This window comes from Amblyomma maculatum, chromosome 7 (genome assembly GCF_055883805.1).
Source record: "Amblyomma maculatum isolate TAMU_Amacu chromosome 7, ASM5588380v1, whole genome shotgun sequence".
NCBI lineage: Eukaryota > Metazoa > Arthropoda > Arachnida > Ixodida > Ixodidae > Amblyomma > Amblyomma maculatum.
The window spans coordinates 88497621-88515398 of record NC_139350.1 but is presented as its reverse complement, the minus strand read 5'-3'; the positions used below and the strand labels follow the sequence as shown (position 1 = coordinate 88515398).

General features: G+C 45.0%; 1 protein-coding gene across 1 annotated transcript in view; it reads left to right on the top strand.

Moving 5' to 3' along the window:
* The first annotated feature begins 1896 nt into the window (after positions 1-1896).
* The window catches only part of LOC146183908 (abasic site processing protein HMCES-like), an 87992-nt gene continuing 72110 nt past the window's right edge, over positions 1897-17778 (top strand). The window contains exons 1-2 of the mRNA XM_084609227.1: positions 1897-2038; positions 6242-6373. Of these exons, the coding sequence (XP_084465353.1) occupies positions 2019-2038; positions 6242-6373 (152 nt within the window). The 5' untranslated portion in view covers positions 1897-2018. The remainder of the gene's footprint in view (positions 2039-6241; positions 6374-17778) is intronic.

The following is a 17778-nucleotide window of genomic DNA, read 5'->3' as shown; positions in this document are numbered from 1 at the left end:
AGGAATTACTATTGCACTCAAATTGGGGCAAGGGAAGAGGTGAGGCACAGGCATGCAGTAAGCCAATTCAGCGCCCATGTGGTAATCTGCTTTGGCTCCACTTGATGTGTCAAGTGAGTGGGTGCAGCACTTTTGCATTCCTTTTCCCGTGATATGTGTGCCTTCTGCACCGCGTTCATTTTGCAAAGTTGTGCACTATAGTGCAGCGCAACTTCTTGGTAGCACTCACCGGAATGTAAATAGTACAACTGAATGGCAGCATGGTGCAACCATACATAGGCTGAAGGAGGTGAATAACTGTTTGTGGCATTAAGATGTATGCATCAACAGCTAAACATTGTACAAGCAGCAGTTCAGCACAACATGTATATGTAGATATATGACGTCTGTGCAATACACACACGTTCATAATTGAACAATAATTTCTTGGACATGGTTGGTCCCAATAATTTTGCTGGGTGGAATTTCTGCATCTGGTTCGGGCTGGTGGCAGCTCATTAAGCGAATGCAGCTGGTTGCGATTTGGTGGTTAAGTTACATATGCTGATCGAGGAACTGAACGAAGCCAACTAGAAAATGCGTCTTTCTTTATAATGGCCCAAGTCGGACAAGAAACCACAAGAAGTAACATCACCCGAGCCCAGGAAAACAGAAAATTACGAGGGACTTTAGCGACTAAAGAAGTGAAAGGCGAAAGCCTGAGAAGTCTCATGTTGTCTAGCGTTCCCGCCATCTTCAATCCCATACTTGAACGTGCGCCAACGAATGCCATGCGACAGGAGCGATGGCGTACCATCCAAACGCTCACTTGTCGGAGAAAGTGTGACAGACACTGCGCCTTTCCTTCAGAAGTCTATCTTGTCTAGCGTTCTTGCCATCTGCAACCCCACACTTTAACGCGCGCCAAGGAACGTCACGCGACAGCCGCCGCAAAAACGGGACACACCTTCCACGACAGTATGAGCCATTAAAGACTTTCGCCTTAAAAAAAGGAAATAGGGGGAAGGGGGTATTGCTATTGCTTTAACAATGCAATTTGTGAATGAGTGGCAGCGGTTATACGCCACCTGGCTATCCGAGTGCGCGCGGTCTCTCGAGATTGCGCATCACGCTCGCTTTCCCATTTACAACGGACATATGGTACGTGCGCATGAATAAACGTATATTGGATATACCTTCCGACGAAAGTAAACATCGGCCACTGCATTCGTCTGGAGGCGAAGTCTTGGAAGAGGCGTCTGATCAAAATCTTTGCGAATCAAGTGTTAAGTGTACACACGGGCGCATATGTTTCAGCCGGTGGCTGCTGCAGTCTGTTTCGGCGGCTCGAACTGATCTGCCTAGCGCTCAGACATATAAACAAATAAAAGCACGAAATGGCTAATGCGTCTAGCCAAGTCATATGATCTATGTGCACATCCTTGTCAGGCGCGTTGTCGAGGCCAATGTGATCGGGCATGTCTCCTTTAACAACGCGCCTTTTCCATCACCTCGGAGCACATATCCGAGAGCCGGCCGGCTCTCACATGCCGCATGGAACTGTCAGCACGCTGCAACTCGGCATGTTTCCGCTCAGCCAGTGGCTCAGGCGATGGTCGCTGTGATCGACCCTTGCCTGCGGTGACGATACTGACGATACTTCGTAACTAAACGTTGCTACTGTTGCTACTCAAGCGAATGCCAACACAACACTTCCTGCAGCGTGCTGCGCGTGCTACACGTGCGCGACAAGGTCAATGTACGCGACGCAAAAAAAAAAAAAAAAAAGTTCGGGCGTTAGAGAGAAAAAAAAAATAAATTTAGTCTGTCTACTATTTTTTCTCAACCAACAAACAAAAAATACACCCGAAATTAATTGAGTGGTAATAATTGCGGGTTTTATTTCACAGACGATGTCGATCGCGCGGGTGGCCTTGCCTTGCCATCTACTGATTCGCGCTCGCGGGCAATTTCATTCGGCCCATCGCGCCATCGTCCCGTAAACGATTGTCGTCTTGGCCGAGCGTCCTGTCCTTGAAATGTGTGGCCGAACGTGTTGGTTTGTAACTGTTTCAACATTCAAAAGCCTTGATTTTTATCATTAAGCCCACCACGTAGTTAAAGTCAAAGGGCGTTGCTTGTCGCTCAGCCACTCCTTTTGATCTCTCTGTTGGCGTTCTTTTGAGCTTGTAGAGCGGTATTTATGACGTGACAACAGGCGGTAAAATGACCAGATTTTGCGGTGCTTTCGAGCTTTTCTTCCAGTTAGCATAATGAAACTGATAACTTAGCGTTTTCTTCATATTGCGTTTCATGCTCTCTTGTACCTTGGCGACGAAATTTCAGCGGCAAAAAGTTGAAAATTGTGGCAATTAATGCAATGCAGGGCAATGAGTTGTGTACTTCTATGTAAGTCATGTACTTTTAAGCATAGAACTGAGCACGGAACTACTGTAATAGTTGGCACGATTACATACTGGCAGGACAATCGCATGCTTAGACTAGAGGCGGGAAAAGGACGCAGACGAACGCAGTCTGGGCTCGTGTGGCGTCATCTTTTCACCTCCTGCCTTCCTTTATTAGCGCAGTGGCAGCACTGCCGTACTGCAAGCGATCGGTTCAGACTGGTGCAGTGTTCGTCTGGTGATAGCAGTAGTGTTTTGTTAGCTTGAGAGTTGCAACAAAGCGTCCACTTGTGCACTAGTGTATAGCGGGAACACAGTCGCACAGAAATAGATATCATAACCGTTGAAACGCACCTAGTTAGGGCAGAAAAATGAGCTCAGAATGAGCACTGTGTTACTGTGCATGTGTCAGTCACCCATCTGCAAGAAACATGGCAGTGGCCACATTTTCCTGCCTATTTACTGTCAAAATAGTATCTTTCTATGGTAAAGAATGAAATCATGCTGGTGTGTAGTAAATTTTTTGTGTGTGCACATATCTTCTGAAATGAAGCGTGCTCCTGTTTTGTTCTGTTTATCAACGAGCTGTTATATGATTGATGAAAGCATTATATCAACCGCCATGTGAATGAACAAGCTCTTGTTCAGTGTAGCATTTATGCAGTGGGGGCATCACATTGGTTGGTCCTGTCACATTTTGTGTGTCCAAGGCTTTTCCTCTTGGTGTTTTAATGTGCATAGGAAAGCATACCTTGTGTGAAACACTGCTCTGTGTGACCACGCATCTGTGGAGCGCCATTTCATCTTATCTAGTTACAAGATAATGCAGAGCTGCTCTTTTGCGCGAGTTTACTACAGGCTTGGGCGGGAACACAGCCACGCAGAGCTGTGTTCATACCAAGTGTGACTGACCCTGTGCAGTGGTCTTGGCCACAGCCTGTGAATGTGGGAAACTACTGACAATTCAGCAATCACATGTGAACGTGCTTTCTCCCTTTTATTGCCTTTTTTATGCTTTATTTACTACCTTTCTCCCGGGTCTGAATTCATTGGCCACAGTCTTACAACGGCCCCTTTAAAGAAGCTAGCAACATCTTTAAATAAATAGTAATAAAATATTAAGTTACAACAGTTGCTTGGAGTGGAGGAATGAATACAAAGGAGTGTTTGGCAGTGTGGGATCGATACCTGATGTTCCTGTCACCACCAGCATAGCTTGGCGGTGACTGGCGTTGTTCTCACAAGGGTAAGTTTTAACGTTTCAGGATATTAGAATCTGGCTTTAAAAGGTGGCAAAGTGCACTTATACATTAACAGAGTGGAAGGCCACAAGACAAGATTGTGTTTATTAATGCTCCTTACCACCTTCGTGCAGTGTAATGTCAGTAAACTTGAAGGTACCCCAGGTGGTTGAAATTTGAGTTGCAGTTTAAATGTTCAATCCTCTAAACCAAACCAGGCCAAACCAAACCACCTTGAAACATTGAGCCTGCCTGTAATTCCTGTTGAGAAATGAAGCATACAGCAGGTACCTTATTGAAAGGTGCAGGTTGTTAGCTTGGGGCCTTCACTGAAGAAGCATTTTGAGACGTTGGGTTTGGGAATTGCCTAGAAGCTTGCTTTTGGAGTGCTTGTTCTAGGTGGTTGTGAGCCACTTGTGCCAAGATGGCTGTGTACTTGTGAGCAGAGAGGTGGCTGTTGCAGCAAGCGATGGGAGGAACAGAGTGGTTGCAGGGGTTATTTTCTTGCTTTGGCACCAACACCACCTGTTTATCTCTCTCAAAGGGAGGAAAAGCAGTGGATTTATGTTGTTCTTAAGAAGATGCATATCGAAAATGTCAATTTTTTTATTTCAAAAATTGTTTTTTTTTGGGGTGAGCAACTTCGGTCCTTCCTCTTTCACATATATCAGAGCCAGAAATTATTTAGAATCTTTGTTGAAGCACTCGTGGTGTCCGACCGATGCAGCTCTGACCAATTTCCAAGCGTTTGATGGGTCAAATGACAGTGACTCCTGGAATTGGGCTTGTGCGGGCTGGTAGGCCTATGCTTTTTCTCCCCAATTGTGGCTTCACAGCTCTGCACTCCCCAAAAGTAATATATTAATAGAAAAAATTTTGCTTTCAAAATCACTTTATAATTTTCATTTTTTTTTTCGGGTTTTTATTTTGCGCAAACATGGCTGGTTTGCACATTACATGTACTAGTATATATATTATATTGTTACGGACGACAAGGAAGAAGAAGCGGGCAGGAGCTCTCGCGCTAGGCCCGCGAACATTCATTAAACGTCATCTACCATCGCCATCGGTCATGTTCTGTCTCCTGTCTTCATCGGCTTGCCGTATCGTAACATTTGGTTGGAGGTGCGGCGTACGACATCCCCATCCTCGCCTTGGAGTATCGAGGCCATCTTCAAGCCGGGACCATCACCGAGGGCCCAGGGACATCGCCGAGCAGCTTCGCCCCAGCCCTTCAAGCCCAGACCTGAACAACTACCACCGCCCAGCCCCCAGCCCGGACCTGAAGACAAGGAGAACGGACATACCGATCAGAACCGAGATGAAGGACCCAAAAGACCCGAAGGAACCGATGGACACGAACACGCAACCCCCGCCCAAGCTGCCCGACGTGACCTCGATCCATCGGTCCCATGGACTCTGGTGACGGATGGTTGACAGCTCCAAGGGAGGCGGATCACCCACGCATCAGACATCGTACCGGCAAGCCGTTCTATTCCTCCTTCTTCCTCTTCTTCTTCAAGCATCCAGACACGCCCATCATCCTGCCATAAAATCACTAACATCGCTCAACTTCCTCGTCCACGATCGGGACGATCGCTCGGTGGCCCCGGGTCATGTTACGGACGACAAGGAAGAAGCGGGCAGTGGCGCGGGCAGGAGTGCTCGCGCTAGGCCCGCGAACATTCATTAAACGTCATCTACCATTGCCATCGGTCATGTTCTGTCTCCTGTCTTCATCGGCTCGCCGTATCGTAACAATATATTTCATGCACTTATACATGCCATCCGTAATCTTTAATATTTGTAGGACGTTAGAAGGTAGATGTCTTGGGTTTTGATGCACTCGGCAATATTTTTAAGGCTAAATGCTAAACTATTCATTTACCAGCTGCTGAAAATAATGCACCAGATACAAAATTGTCCCAAAATGGTGCATGATAAGAGAATAACAATGCTTGACTGGTTTGCACTTGGTGGAGTGTTAGAGACAAGAGAAACTATTTAGCACTGTTCTGTCGTTTGTACTACCATTGTCAGCAACTGCAGAAGCATGCACTATCTTTGACATATGCGTAGCATTGAGGACATGAAAGCATCGAGCTGTTGAGCATTATAAGTGTTAAATTTTCAACCGCATACCATTAAAAAAGAAAAAAAGTTTTCAATTAGTATATACCCTTAAATTGTAGGCTTCGTGTCTTGAAATAACTGGCTTATGGTATTCTTTCGTGCATCAAAAATGAGGCTCATGTGTATTTAATTTGCTCGTTGTTCAGTCATTCCCATTTGTCCACTTGCAATAATTTATTTGCTCCCTGGTAATTTTGAAATAAACCTTTAATATTTTTCCTTTGCGGTGTAAAGGATCTGCTCAACTACGTCTTGTTTCGCTGCAAAGTGTAATTAATTTTAACATTCTTTGTCGCCGTAAACCTGAGTGACAGAGAAATTAGCATGGCAGGTTTTGTGATCAGTGCTAGTAAGAAAGTCTTGGTAGTCTTACTTACACCCAGCTCGTGATTTTCCAGAAGGGAATGTATGTATCCGTTTTTTAAAGCAAAAGCGGCACAGAAACTTTAGGCACTGACAGAATTTTTTAACCTCATGTTCCAGTGCCCTCAACAAGGAAAACCTGTTACGGGCGGCGGAATATGTGAATCAGCACGGAAAACTTGAGCGCCCCACATGGAGGACCATTGACGCCCCGTATATCCCCTGCTACAACATGTCACCAAAAAGTTACATGTAAGGACTTTTTGAATTCTTTTCTTTCTTAATGATATTGAAGTAGTTGTGCTGCATTAAAGCAGCTGGGAAGAGTGAAAAACTTTTGCATTCTTTCTTGCAAATTGTGGGCTTTCCTTTTCACATCTAAAAGTTGTACATGGGCTTAGAAGGACACGGCAGTGGAGGCGTCTGGAAAAATTTAGGTCCCCTGGTCTTTTTCAGCATGCGGTGACATCGCAGAGCACATGGTCGGTTTGAAACTGCGATGTTGGGATCGGCCGCCGCATGCCAGAGCAACCGAAGCATTGCGGGAGGTGCATCTTTGTTTTAATAATGGCTGGTAATAACGGCACCCCGACCTTTTGGCATCTAACATGGGCTGGAGCTGCGGTGAAACTCTTTACTAATACCCCGTTCAGCGAACTTAGTGTCTGCATTGGCGTTGTGAGCAAGCAATCACGAACATGGCACTGGCAGCCGACATGGCCGTGCACTGACTGGTCGTAGGGTTGCCTGAGATTACATTCGGCAGCAGCTGCCAACTCAAGCCTCTCTGTTCATAGGGGAGGGTGACATCAGAATCAGTGTGCCAAGATATTTGAAATCATGTAGCCGTAGGCTATGCAGGCATATGCATACAGCGTGGTTAATGCGGGGCTTTATATGTGGGCTGGTAGCCTACGCTGTCGCGTCATATCTTCAAAGGCAGAGCTTAACTGTCCTCCCTAATTGTTTTACAAGCTAAATTGAGACTGGAGTGACCAGTAACTTATCCATACTTTTTGTACAGACCTTACCTGTGCAGCATTGTGCACATTTTGTTTAGCTTGCTCAATTTTACCACTGTTCAAGCACATCCTGCATCTGGTGCTTGCTGCCTTTGTATTGATCCCACTCTTTAAAGGAGCACTCTAAGAGCATACAAGCTGAAATTTATTGGCACATTGTTGTACATCTTTCTCTACAGTGACAGCAGTGAGGACAGAACTTGCAGTTTGGCAAGAATCTATATTTCAAATTAGCAAGGAGGTTAGGTCAAAGCTGGCAGATGCACCCTCCCCCCTTTTTTTCTGTGCTAAAACTTCATGGCTCTTTGTTTAGTCAGGAGCGCAACACAGAGTGTTATTTTTGCTGCAAGAAAATTCAGACATCATGATTATCTTGTCTTGCCATTAATTGTATAACCTTGCGCAATTTAACCCTGCTCTGTTGTGACCTCTTATTGCTCTATCGGAACTGTACTTGTAACAAGCTTTTAATTGCCACAAAAAGAAATTTATATAAGTCAGTAGGCTAACAGTCAGAAATGAGCTTTCACTTGCGTTCAGTGCAGTCTTCCTTTAAATATGAGCAATGGGGCAAGGCATAAAAGGGATCTACAGAGCTGCTTTTACATGGTGTAACACACAGCACTCATTCATTTCTGGTTGTGTGCTGCCCTTTGAATGGAGCTAGGCTGGTTTGCACACATTTCCCTGGTTACAGCTTGAGCAACGATGGGAGCCGCGCGGGAAGGTCGAGGATAAGGGACATTAAGAGGGCTCGCTAGTGTGAACCTCCAAAGGCAATACATGCATACTTTGAGAAGCTCTAGCGCATTCAAATTTTGTCTGATTTTTATGTTCTTTGCAGAAATTTTTTTGTTCATTAGAAAATGGAGGAAATGTTGGGCACAGAATAAAAAAAAAATGCATTTCATTTTTCTATGAAGCATAGGTCAATATTGATGAAAATTGTACCTTTAAGCATCTCGCTGTTTCTTGCAGTCTCCTGAAAAAAAAAAAAAATTGAGATACCTACCCAAATTTAGTTTCCAACATTGCCTTTCTTTTTCTTTGCTTATTTTTAACACAATTTTCATTCATATCGTTCTGTTGGTTTTCATTGTACAGGCTCTGCAAATGCTGTGTGCATTTTCTGCATGGATTTAAAATTTGTGCCAAGTTTTCTCGTACAAGGTGCCTCCACTTGGTGGTTGTCTATTTTTACAATACTATACTTTGCCATCAACCTCTTGTTGGCTGGTTTGTATGCGCAGGGCTGTATTTGTGCATACAGATGCAAATGGACTGAGATACATTTTGATATTTTTCTCAGCTTGGCGTGAATTTGTATTTTTTTTTTTCATCTCTGTCTATGTTTCAGGCAAGCAAACTTACTATGGGTTTGGATGAGATAAGCTAAAAGCCCCTCTCGCCTTTGTGTACTCCATTTCATCAATTGATAATGAGCTTTCACGCATACCCTGCTGTTTTGCGATTGTGGGATGTGAAAGATGGGAAAAAAATGCGTGGTTAGGCAGAGGTGCAGTATGGATAGCTTGTGAAGAGAGTGTCCCATGGCGCTCTCTGTAAAATTTGCTTTTATAACTAATTATTTTATAGCCCATTTGTTGCCACAAATTGTGCTTACTTTAAGGAAGGACTGCTAAACCACATTCACATTTCTTATCTGCAGCAAAAGCTTGCAGGATGCATGTCTTCAGAAAAAAGAAAATTATTGTAGTGCTGTTTTACTCAATAATAATTTGGCAACAAATTTATTAGACATTGTTGTCAAGTGGGACATGCATGCTACTTCATACTTCCATGAATTTGAGGTGAATGTGCCGAAATAGTTTTTATTTGCCAGATGGAATCTCGTAAATGTTTGCCTAAAATAATACTAACCGCTTGTTGCCCAACAGCAGCTTGTTGCGCAGATATTCAGTTTTTCCTGTCTCTTTTCTACAAACACAGCACAAGGTGAAACATTTTCAGTTGGGGCTTGAAATTCGAAGGCCGCTCGGGTTCGCCTGATTGAGAGTTGGAACTGGAACAGTGTATATAGCAACACGCACACATACCACTGCTCTGTTAATCACCTGTCTTTGGTTCTTACTCTCTTTTTAATTTGAACAGCAAAGTAAAGAAGAGTTGTTAGCCGCTGGACTTCGTAGCAGATGAGCTACGGCTGCCAGAAATGAAACGAACAGTGAAGTGAAAGAAAGAAGGGGGCGAAAAGAAGACATTAACGAGCTAGGGTATGTAAGAAAGCGTAGAAGATAAAAAAAAAAGAAACCGTAAAAGATAGCGCATCACTCCTATCAGCTGAGCAGGTTTGGTGCTTTTCAGCCATTCAAGACGCTTTGTGTGCAAAAGACTGTGTAGAGCGTGTGCTTTATGCATAGAATGCCCTGGCACCCCCGCTGCTACCCCTGCGTCCCCACATACTAGGGTGAAGGAATGGCGCTGCGTGCTTCGGATCAATGCTATTTCCTTCTCGCCGCGAAAACTGTCTATAGGTCGAATGAAAGAGCACACGCGAAGGCAAATACTCCAGGTACTGAATAAAAAAATGCACTGCAGGGTATTGATACGGCTTTCGTTGTCCATTTGTGACCAGACATGTTACATGTTGCCAGACTGTGCCTCATCTTCTGCTAAAGACCGCTGTATAAGACAAGAGGTGACTTTAGCTTGCATTTTTCAAGAAAAAATCTTGACTTATATTCCAGTTTTTATGGCACGCTGCTGTCTTGTTTTGAAAAAAGCCACTGCTGATGGTGGGCAGCTTTAGAACAGGGTTGCGCATTCGCCAGCCTTCTTAGATACAGTTGGAAAACTGTGCTAGCATGCCGCGCTGCGGAGTGGGCCCAAACAATCGCCAGTCTGGTGCCCCTTAAATCCCAAAACGACCGCAGTGCCCCTTCTCCCCAATGCAGTGGATGGGTAAGGCAGAAATTTGAAATGCTACTAACCCGCTTCTTTCAACAACGCAATGGAAAATAAAGCTGCGTTGGCGTTTTTTAAACATGCTTTTGTACGTATACGAAAGCTACCATGTCTACTGACGCGTCTCAAGCAACGAGGTTGCAGATGCAGCTCAAGCGTGTCGTCTGCTACCTACCTGCCTGCTCTAGATACGTCTGGAAGTGCAGTGACCTTTTTATACGTACAGATGTGTATTTCACTCTGTAGTACCTCATTGTCTAGGAACCCTCCACACTAGACAGAACTAGACGGAGTTCTCAGCGTTGACCTCCTATTGATATATGTTCTCGGGAAAATTTGGAATGGTCCTACTTTGTGCACGCAGAAGAGCTGATACTTCTCTGTCGTGGTGGGATTTACACACCCGGAGGGAAATAGAATTTACCTCCTTTCTGTGGTATGCAAGTGCTGCCGTCTTAATAGATGCCCCCTGTTGGACCACCTGTGGCTACGGCTAAATTTAACGTGGTTCTCTCCATGACCATTCTGACCGTGGTAGTAACGTTTTCTTTTGCCAGCAGCTAGTGCGCCAACCTACTGTGGTGCTTTGTTTTCTTCATTTTCAGCGCTTTCTGGCAAATGCTGTCATATTTGAGGTCACAGATTTATGCTTGAGAGACTTCAGGTTAAGTTAGAGGCATTAGTATGAAGGCTCCGCCTTCTAGTATACGGGTCCGCGAGCGATGGTCTCGCCCGACAAGTGAAAAACCAAGTCTTTCTTAAAAACACCGGTTTATTCCAGATCAACAGAAAAGTATTAAATAAAAAAAGAAACAGCATTGGTCAAAACTGCGCTGAAAACATGCCGTCGAAATGCGCGACAATGGACTATGCAGAATAAAACGGAACTTCGGTCAGGCGTTCACCGCGGCAACACAAAACACACTGCAGCGCGGTTAGGGTGAGTAATAGGGCCAAAGTGTTGACGACTGTACAAAAGCATTGCTTCTCGCGTGGCAGCACTCATGCTAATACTCCTAAGGCATTCTTGTAGGCACCGCTTCCGTCTTCGTCTGGCAGGACGCTGCCTGGCCGCCCTTCGCTGGCCGGCTGCTCGGCGAAAAAGCCTCGAGCCATGCTTCCGACGCGCTTATTTACCCTCGATCTCGCGCCGATAACATGCCGCCCCTGCTCCAGGCAGCTCGCTCATGCGTACTCGCGCTGCCCGGGTGGACACCAACACAAACAGGAAAAAGCGCGTGCGGTTTGAAACACTAAAAGGGGCTGTGGGGCCTCACTAGTAAAATATGTCAGTCGTGAACTGCTTTTGCCTGTGCTGTGCACCAGTACTTTTTCTGAGGCTTGCGAAGCTGGCACTGCACCAACATTACACAGGCCATTCGTGGGTGTGTTTTCTACTTAGTAGCAGGCGGCTGTGTGCAGTTATGACTTCGTGGCCACGTGATTGTATTTTCTTTTTCACTCCTGCTCAGAGAAAAATGCACAGAGTTATTATAATGGATCCATGCTCATTATCAAGTGGAATATTGTGAGAAAAAAGTCTTTGCCATTAATTGTTTGATGTAGTTACACCACTGCAGTGAAATGAGATCTGTAGTTTATTACAACATATCGAATGCCAGTGCTTGTGAATACAAATGGCTGTCTGGGAAGCCATCCAAGCAAATAGTACAGAGCTAGTGTGTGGGATGTGATAGATCAGGAAGCACAATTTTATATATTAAATTATAGATCGTTTCTAATTGCACTGGTTTTTCTGCAGGGGCTTATAAGAAGCTGGTTGTTCTGAAAGAAATTTGCTTTTTGAAGTATTGCGTCATCTCAAAATGTTAATATCACGTCATGCAGCTCAGGTCTGCTGAGATTGCATTCTTGAAATGAAGTAAATAATCACTGACTTGTTCGAGGATAACTATTCTTTGACATGTACATAGGCCTCTGCAATACCTGTGGTGTCTCAGTAATTAAGTTGCTCAACTGATGAACTTAAGGATGCAGTAGCTGCTTTTTGATGAAGGCAAAAAGCAAGGCACCCATGTATTGTGTGATGTCAGTGCACCTTAAAGAACTTCTTAGAACTTAAAGAAAGAAAGGGTGGTTGAAATTTCCAGAGCCCTTCACTATGGTGCTCCTCAGAACTTGAGTCACTCAAGGAAGCTTAACCCTAATAGTACCAAACCAATACACTTGACAGCCTTAATTATGACAGGGTTCGTGCGAGTCCTTGAAAACCACTGAATTTTGAAGAAATGGTTTCAAGGGCCTTGAGAGTTTGGGAATTTTTGTGGGGTCCTTGAAAACCCTTGAATCCTGATGTGATGAGGGAGGTGGCCGTGGAAAAATGCTATTGTTTTTTAAATTTTCTTTTTTTACAAGTGATCTTGTTGGAGATGTCGGAACACCACCGCTGCGGCTTTGATCGCCGTCCCCTTGGCAAGTGCGCTGCGAAGCAGACGAAGTCCCATCGTCTCCGCCCAACGCCACACATGGCTACTGTAGCCCGGTAACCTACTCAAAGAGCAAGGTTTGAGCAAGTTGCGACAATCGGTTTGCCAGCATTAGCAATCACGTGTGCATTGCTCAGCAAGAGCAGCGCAGGGTTCCACTAAAGCCATTTCATAAAAATGTTTTTCCACCGTAAACAAAGCGAAATTATAGGGGCTTCAGCATCGCCAACAGCTGCGCAGCCACGCAGGAAACTTTGGTCCACGCATGCATCCAGCAGTCTTGGCCGCGCTAGCGCTAGGCAGCGCTAACAGCGACTGACTGATGCCGCTGCCGCCGCTAGCGGGTTAATACCTCTGTCACACGGACACGGCTGAACTCCTTTCAACTCCCTTCAACCAAGGTAGCCATTACCTCGAGGGAGATACGTGCCGTGTCACACGGCAGTCCATTATGGAAGGAAGTTAAATGGAGTTTTGAAGCAAAGGAGATCGACGATCTCCATTGATGGGCGAAGGGAGTACTCTCGTTTCCAATGTGCTTTGCTTCCGAGTCATTAAATAACATATTTCTTCAATAATGTAATTTTTACTCCTAAATATATTAGTTTTTATTGCATAAAATTGTATTCTAACTCGGTTAGTTGCGTTTAATTGTCGCGACACTGCACCACGTATTGCACAACGCCGCGCATGGTGTCCAGCAGAGCGGAAAAAAATGGCTATGTTTAGAGCATGGTCGTTGTTTTCAGCAAATGTGTGTTCTTTTATATTGTTATGACTAAAGCTAATTGCATTTTGCGAGGAAAATAGTAGTATAAAAAATATTTCAGTTTGTTTTGGACATTATTTTTTATATCTTTGTGCAAAATAAACAGCGCCTAATGGCCCCCTGTTGGCTGCTCTGAGAAGCTCGTTGCAAGCCGTGTGACACGGGGACAACTCCTTTAAGGCGAAACTCCCTGCGACTCCCTTGCGCTCCTTTAGACCAAGGAAGTTCAAGGTAGTTCCGAGTCGGCCGTGTGACAGGGATATAAGACAACTTGACTGCATAGAACACTGTCGCCGCCATGCAGAAAGAGGAGGTGGGGGTACCCCCTCTTCTTGCCTGGTGGTGAGTGTGCTCTCCGGTTGCGAAACGCCGGCTCGCTATCAGCGGATCATGGTGCGTGCATCTCGTTCTCACTCGCTTCACTTGCTAGTGGCATCAGCGGCATCAGTCAGTCGCTGCTATCTGTTCCTCGCGTAACATTCTTATGGGCCCACGTGCTGCTTCCCGCAACCTCCCGATAACTCAATTGTTCTCGCTTCTTTCATGACAGCCAAGACCCGTTAGGGGAGTATTTCTTGAAGGAATACGTGTGAAAAATTAAAAAGGGGGTCTGTAATTGTACATACGTGTCTTGCTCGAAATCTTTGCCTCAATCTATCGAAAAGGTGAAACAGGTGATGAGCTGCGCTCAAATTTCGCATTAGGAAGTAACTTAATCGTGGGTAATTTTTTTGCCGGTTGTACACATTGCTAATAATTTTTCAGTGCTAATAATGGCAAAATATAGCAATTTAATGCATTAACTATATTGTTCTCTGGTCGGTACGAATGCATTTTAGCAATCAATGTTTACTGCAAAAAAAAAAAAAACTGGAGCCGCTAGTATTGCTATTAAGCAACGCCATTGCTTCTGTGGGAGTGTCTCCTTGCTGTCGCTTGCCGTTTCGCGCAGAAGTGCTTAGCATGGTGTGCGTCTGTGTTGTGTTGAACGCCTGACAGTGGTTCATGATGTGGACGCAATGCCTGAGAAATGCAAGTTCCAACAGTTGTGGCTGGCTTAAGATGAATATCAAAACTGCCTGTTTGCCAAACCCGACGGATCCACACTGGCAAGTGCATGCTGTGTGCAGAGACTTTTGACATTCCCAGCATTGGAGAGTCGGCGCTTGAAAGTCATATGAAGAGCGTCAAGCACGATGCTGCAAGCATGCAAAGAGCAACAAGTGGATTCATTAGGCAATTTTTGACAGTCTGTGCAGGTGAACCCTCCGTTAAATCAAGCCCATCACAGCCATCAGAATTGATTGATGCTTGTAAAAAGCATGACCTAGTAACTGATGTAGATGTCTCACTACTCTATAGCTCGTCCTCGCGCACAAATGATTTGTTCAAGAGGATGTTTCCAGATAGCGAAGTTGCCAAGGCCTTCAGCTGGGGAGAACAAAACTGGGCACACATAACTTGCCTTGGACTCGGACCTTATTTTCTTTCCTCTCTACGACAAGAAATAACAGACTCTTAGTACCATGTTGTCCTTTTTGACCAGTCACTGAATGTCTATCTACAGCAAAAGCAGGTGAATGTCCCCATAAAGTTTTGAGAGGTGTCCCAGACAGTCGCCACTCTCTACTTGACATCTCTGTTCATAGGTCATTCCAAAGCAGATGACGTTGAAGAATAACTGTGAAGCAGTTTGGAGTCGTTGCTGCTGCACAAGATCGTCCAGGTTTCAATGGACAGTCCAAATGTGAATCTGAAGGCTTTCAGAAGTTTGCAAGACAGCCGGTATAGCAATTACCAACTGAACTGTTTGGATTTAGGTACGTGTGGTTTGCACATTGGGTACAGTGCGTACAAGGCTGGCATTGCAGCTAGTAGATAGGGGCTAGATACATTGCTCTCCAGTTTATGCATGCTTTTTCATGATTCTCCAGCACGTAGGGAAGACTTTGTTCTTGTCACTTGTGGTGGATCTTACTAGGCCGTCGAGCCTCCTCTGAGGTCTAGGCCACAAACTCCGAGCTCCTGCGATCGCACACCACGGGCAGCCGTTCTCATGGCCGCAAGGTGGTAATGCGAAGTACGACACAACACAGAATAGGACTTCTGCCCGGGACCAGATATTTATTGGGTCTTCCCAAAACCTCTGGCGATGATCTTGCTGACGACCCTGCCAGTTTGGATGGGGTCTGACAGTTGAAGGGGCAAGATGGCGACAACAAAGAAGTAAAGTACGGCCGCAAGGTGGTAATGCGAAGTACGACACAACACAGAATAGGACTTCTGCCCGGGACCAGATATTTATTGGGTCTTCCCAAAAGCACTGGCGATGATCTTGCCGACAACCCTGCCATTTTGGATGGGGTCTGACAGTTGAAGGGGCAAGATGGCGACAACAAAGAAGTAAAGTGTGGAGGTGTTTACCTTGCGTCTTCTCGTCACGGCTCGCTGTCGTCTCTCCTCAGCGGTAGCCAGTTCCCACCGATCTCGGCGCATCTTGCCCTTTGTCCTTTTTCAGCTAATGAGCGTCGTGTCTGCAACGCCTAGTAGTGCGCTCCTGCGCCCTGCGAGGGAAGAGGGAAACACGGTGCTATCGAGCAGCCTGTTTGGATTACTCATCCTCGGAGGAGAAGGAATACTTTTGTCACCTTCATCCTCTGCGGCGCGCGGTGTTTTGGAGGGATGTGCGGTTCTCCGGGATCGCTACACACTGGACAGACCCTATTCCCCCGCAAATTTGTTGCCCACCGATGGGTCGAGATTGTTGCAGTCATTGAGTGAGCCCTGTGTCTTTGGTTGGACATCAAGAAGTATGTGAAAGCAGCAATGAAGAAAGAAGTAAATCTTGCGAAATGTGCAGCCTTTCAGAACGTTCTAACCTTCTGTTGAGACCAGCTCGTGCTAGCAAAGCTTAACTTTGCAATAAATGTAGCCATGGTCTTGCAGAATTTCCTTCTGTTATACCAAACGGAAAAGCCATTGGTATTCTTTTTGGCAGAAAACCTTATCTCTGCAGCTAGAAAGCTCTTGCTGAAATTCATCAAGGCCTCAATTCTGTGTTCATCTACAGGTATAATAAGCATTTTGAAGATGGGCATAGAAGATCCAACAAACCACACTTCACTTGAGAAGGTTGATGTTGGCCACACAGCAGAAGAGGTTCTGAAAAGTTGCAAGTAAAGCGAAGGAGGTGTTCACATTTAAAATAAAATGCAAGCAGTTCCTCTTAGCAGTAACAAAAAAATACTATAGACAAAAGCACACTGCAGTCTTTTCTAGTTCAAAGCCTTTCCTCGCTGGATGCACGGCAAATGTGCTCGACGTCTGCAGAGCATAGCGGGCTTTAAAAGAGTTTCGGACACATTGATTGCTGCAAAGAGACTAACAGAAACATTAACGGACACTGCACTTTCAGAATATACAGATATTCTGCAGGATCACAAGCACAAGCTAATAAAGTTTGACAGAGCTTCAGATGCCGTGGACAAGTTTTTTAATGATCTCTTGAATGTAACTTCATTCTACAGGGAGCTTGGAGAGTTGTTAAACAATTGCTCATTCTCAGTCATAGGCAGGCAAATATGGAGTGACGGCTCAGTGTGAATCTGCAAGTCGCCGTGGAAAATCTAAAAGATATTTCTTATATATCCCAGCAGATTGTGTGTGATGCTGTAGAGAGAGCAGGTGGCATTGCTAATGTTGCGGATGTCCATGGCTTCTACAAGACAGTATTACCATACTTTTCTGGAAGCTAGAAAGGAACAGGAAGACGAAAGTGCGAAGCAGCAGCAGGATCTGAAACGAGGTCTCTGAGAAGGTATCAAAGATTGGAGGAAAAAGAAGAGATTGGAGGAAGTGGCTATTGCCGAGTTGAATGTTTCTGCAGACACCTATGCCGAGAGGGCAGAAGCTACCAATGACATAACATGGATTGTTATGTCACAGTTAAAGACTGCTAAAGAAAAGGCAAAGGAGATTGTGAATGTGAGTGCTGAACTTTAAAAAAGCAGCCGATGTTAGATGAGTAAGATGTAATAAATATTTATTTAGTAAAATTGTGTATTTAAGTGCTTGAAAAAAATAGTCGTGGGTCCTTAGAAGTCCTTGAAAATCCTTGAATTTCTTGGCTGAAAATCAGCACAGATCCTGTATGATCTTCAAGTAAATAAGCTTAGTTATTGCATTAACGTCGTTAAGCTCTTTATATTAAAATAATAGCTGGGGTTCAACCTGGCTGAGCCTAGTTTACAGCGTGGAAGCTTATTAAGTATGGTCAGACATGGTTTGTTATGGTTTAACTCCTCCATCGCTGTTTGTGAACGTTAGCAAAACTCAGCCGAAGCACTGGTCCCAGCGTGCGACTCTTCCATGGCTGTCCGGGAACCTCATGTACACCCGAGCTGTGTTTAGACGACACTGAGGTGTCGAGGGCATTTTGAAGGGGAAGGTCTCTGAAGGCGAGCCAGATGGACAGCGGTGGAGGGAAAGGGTAGG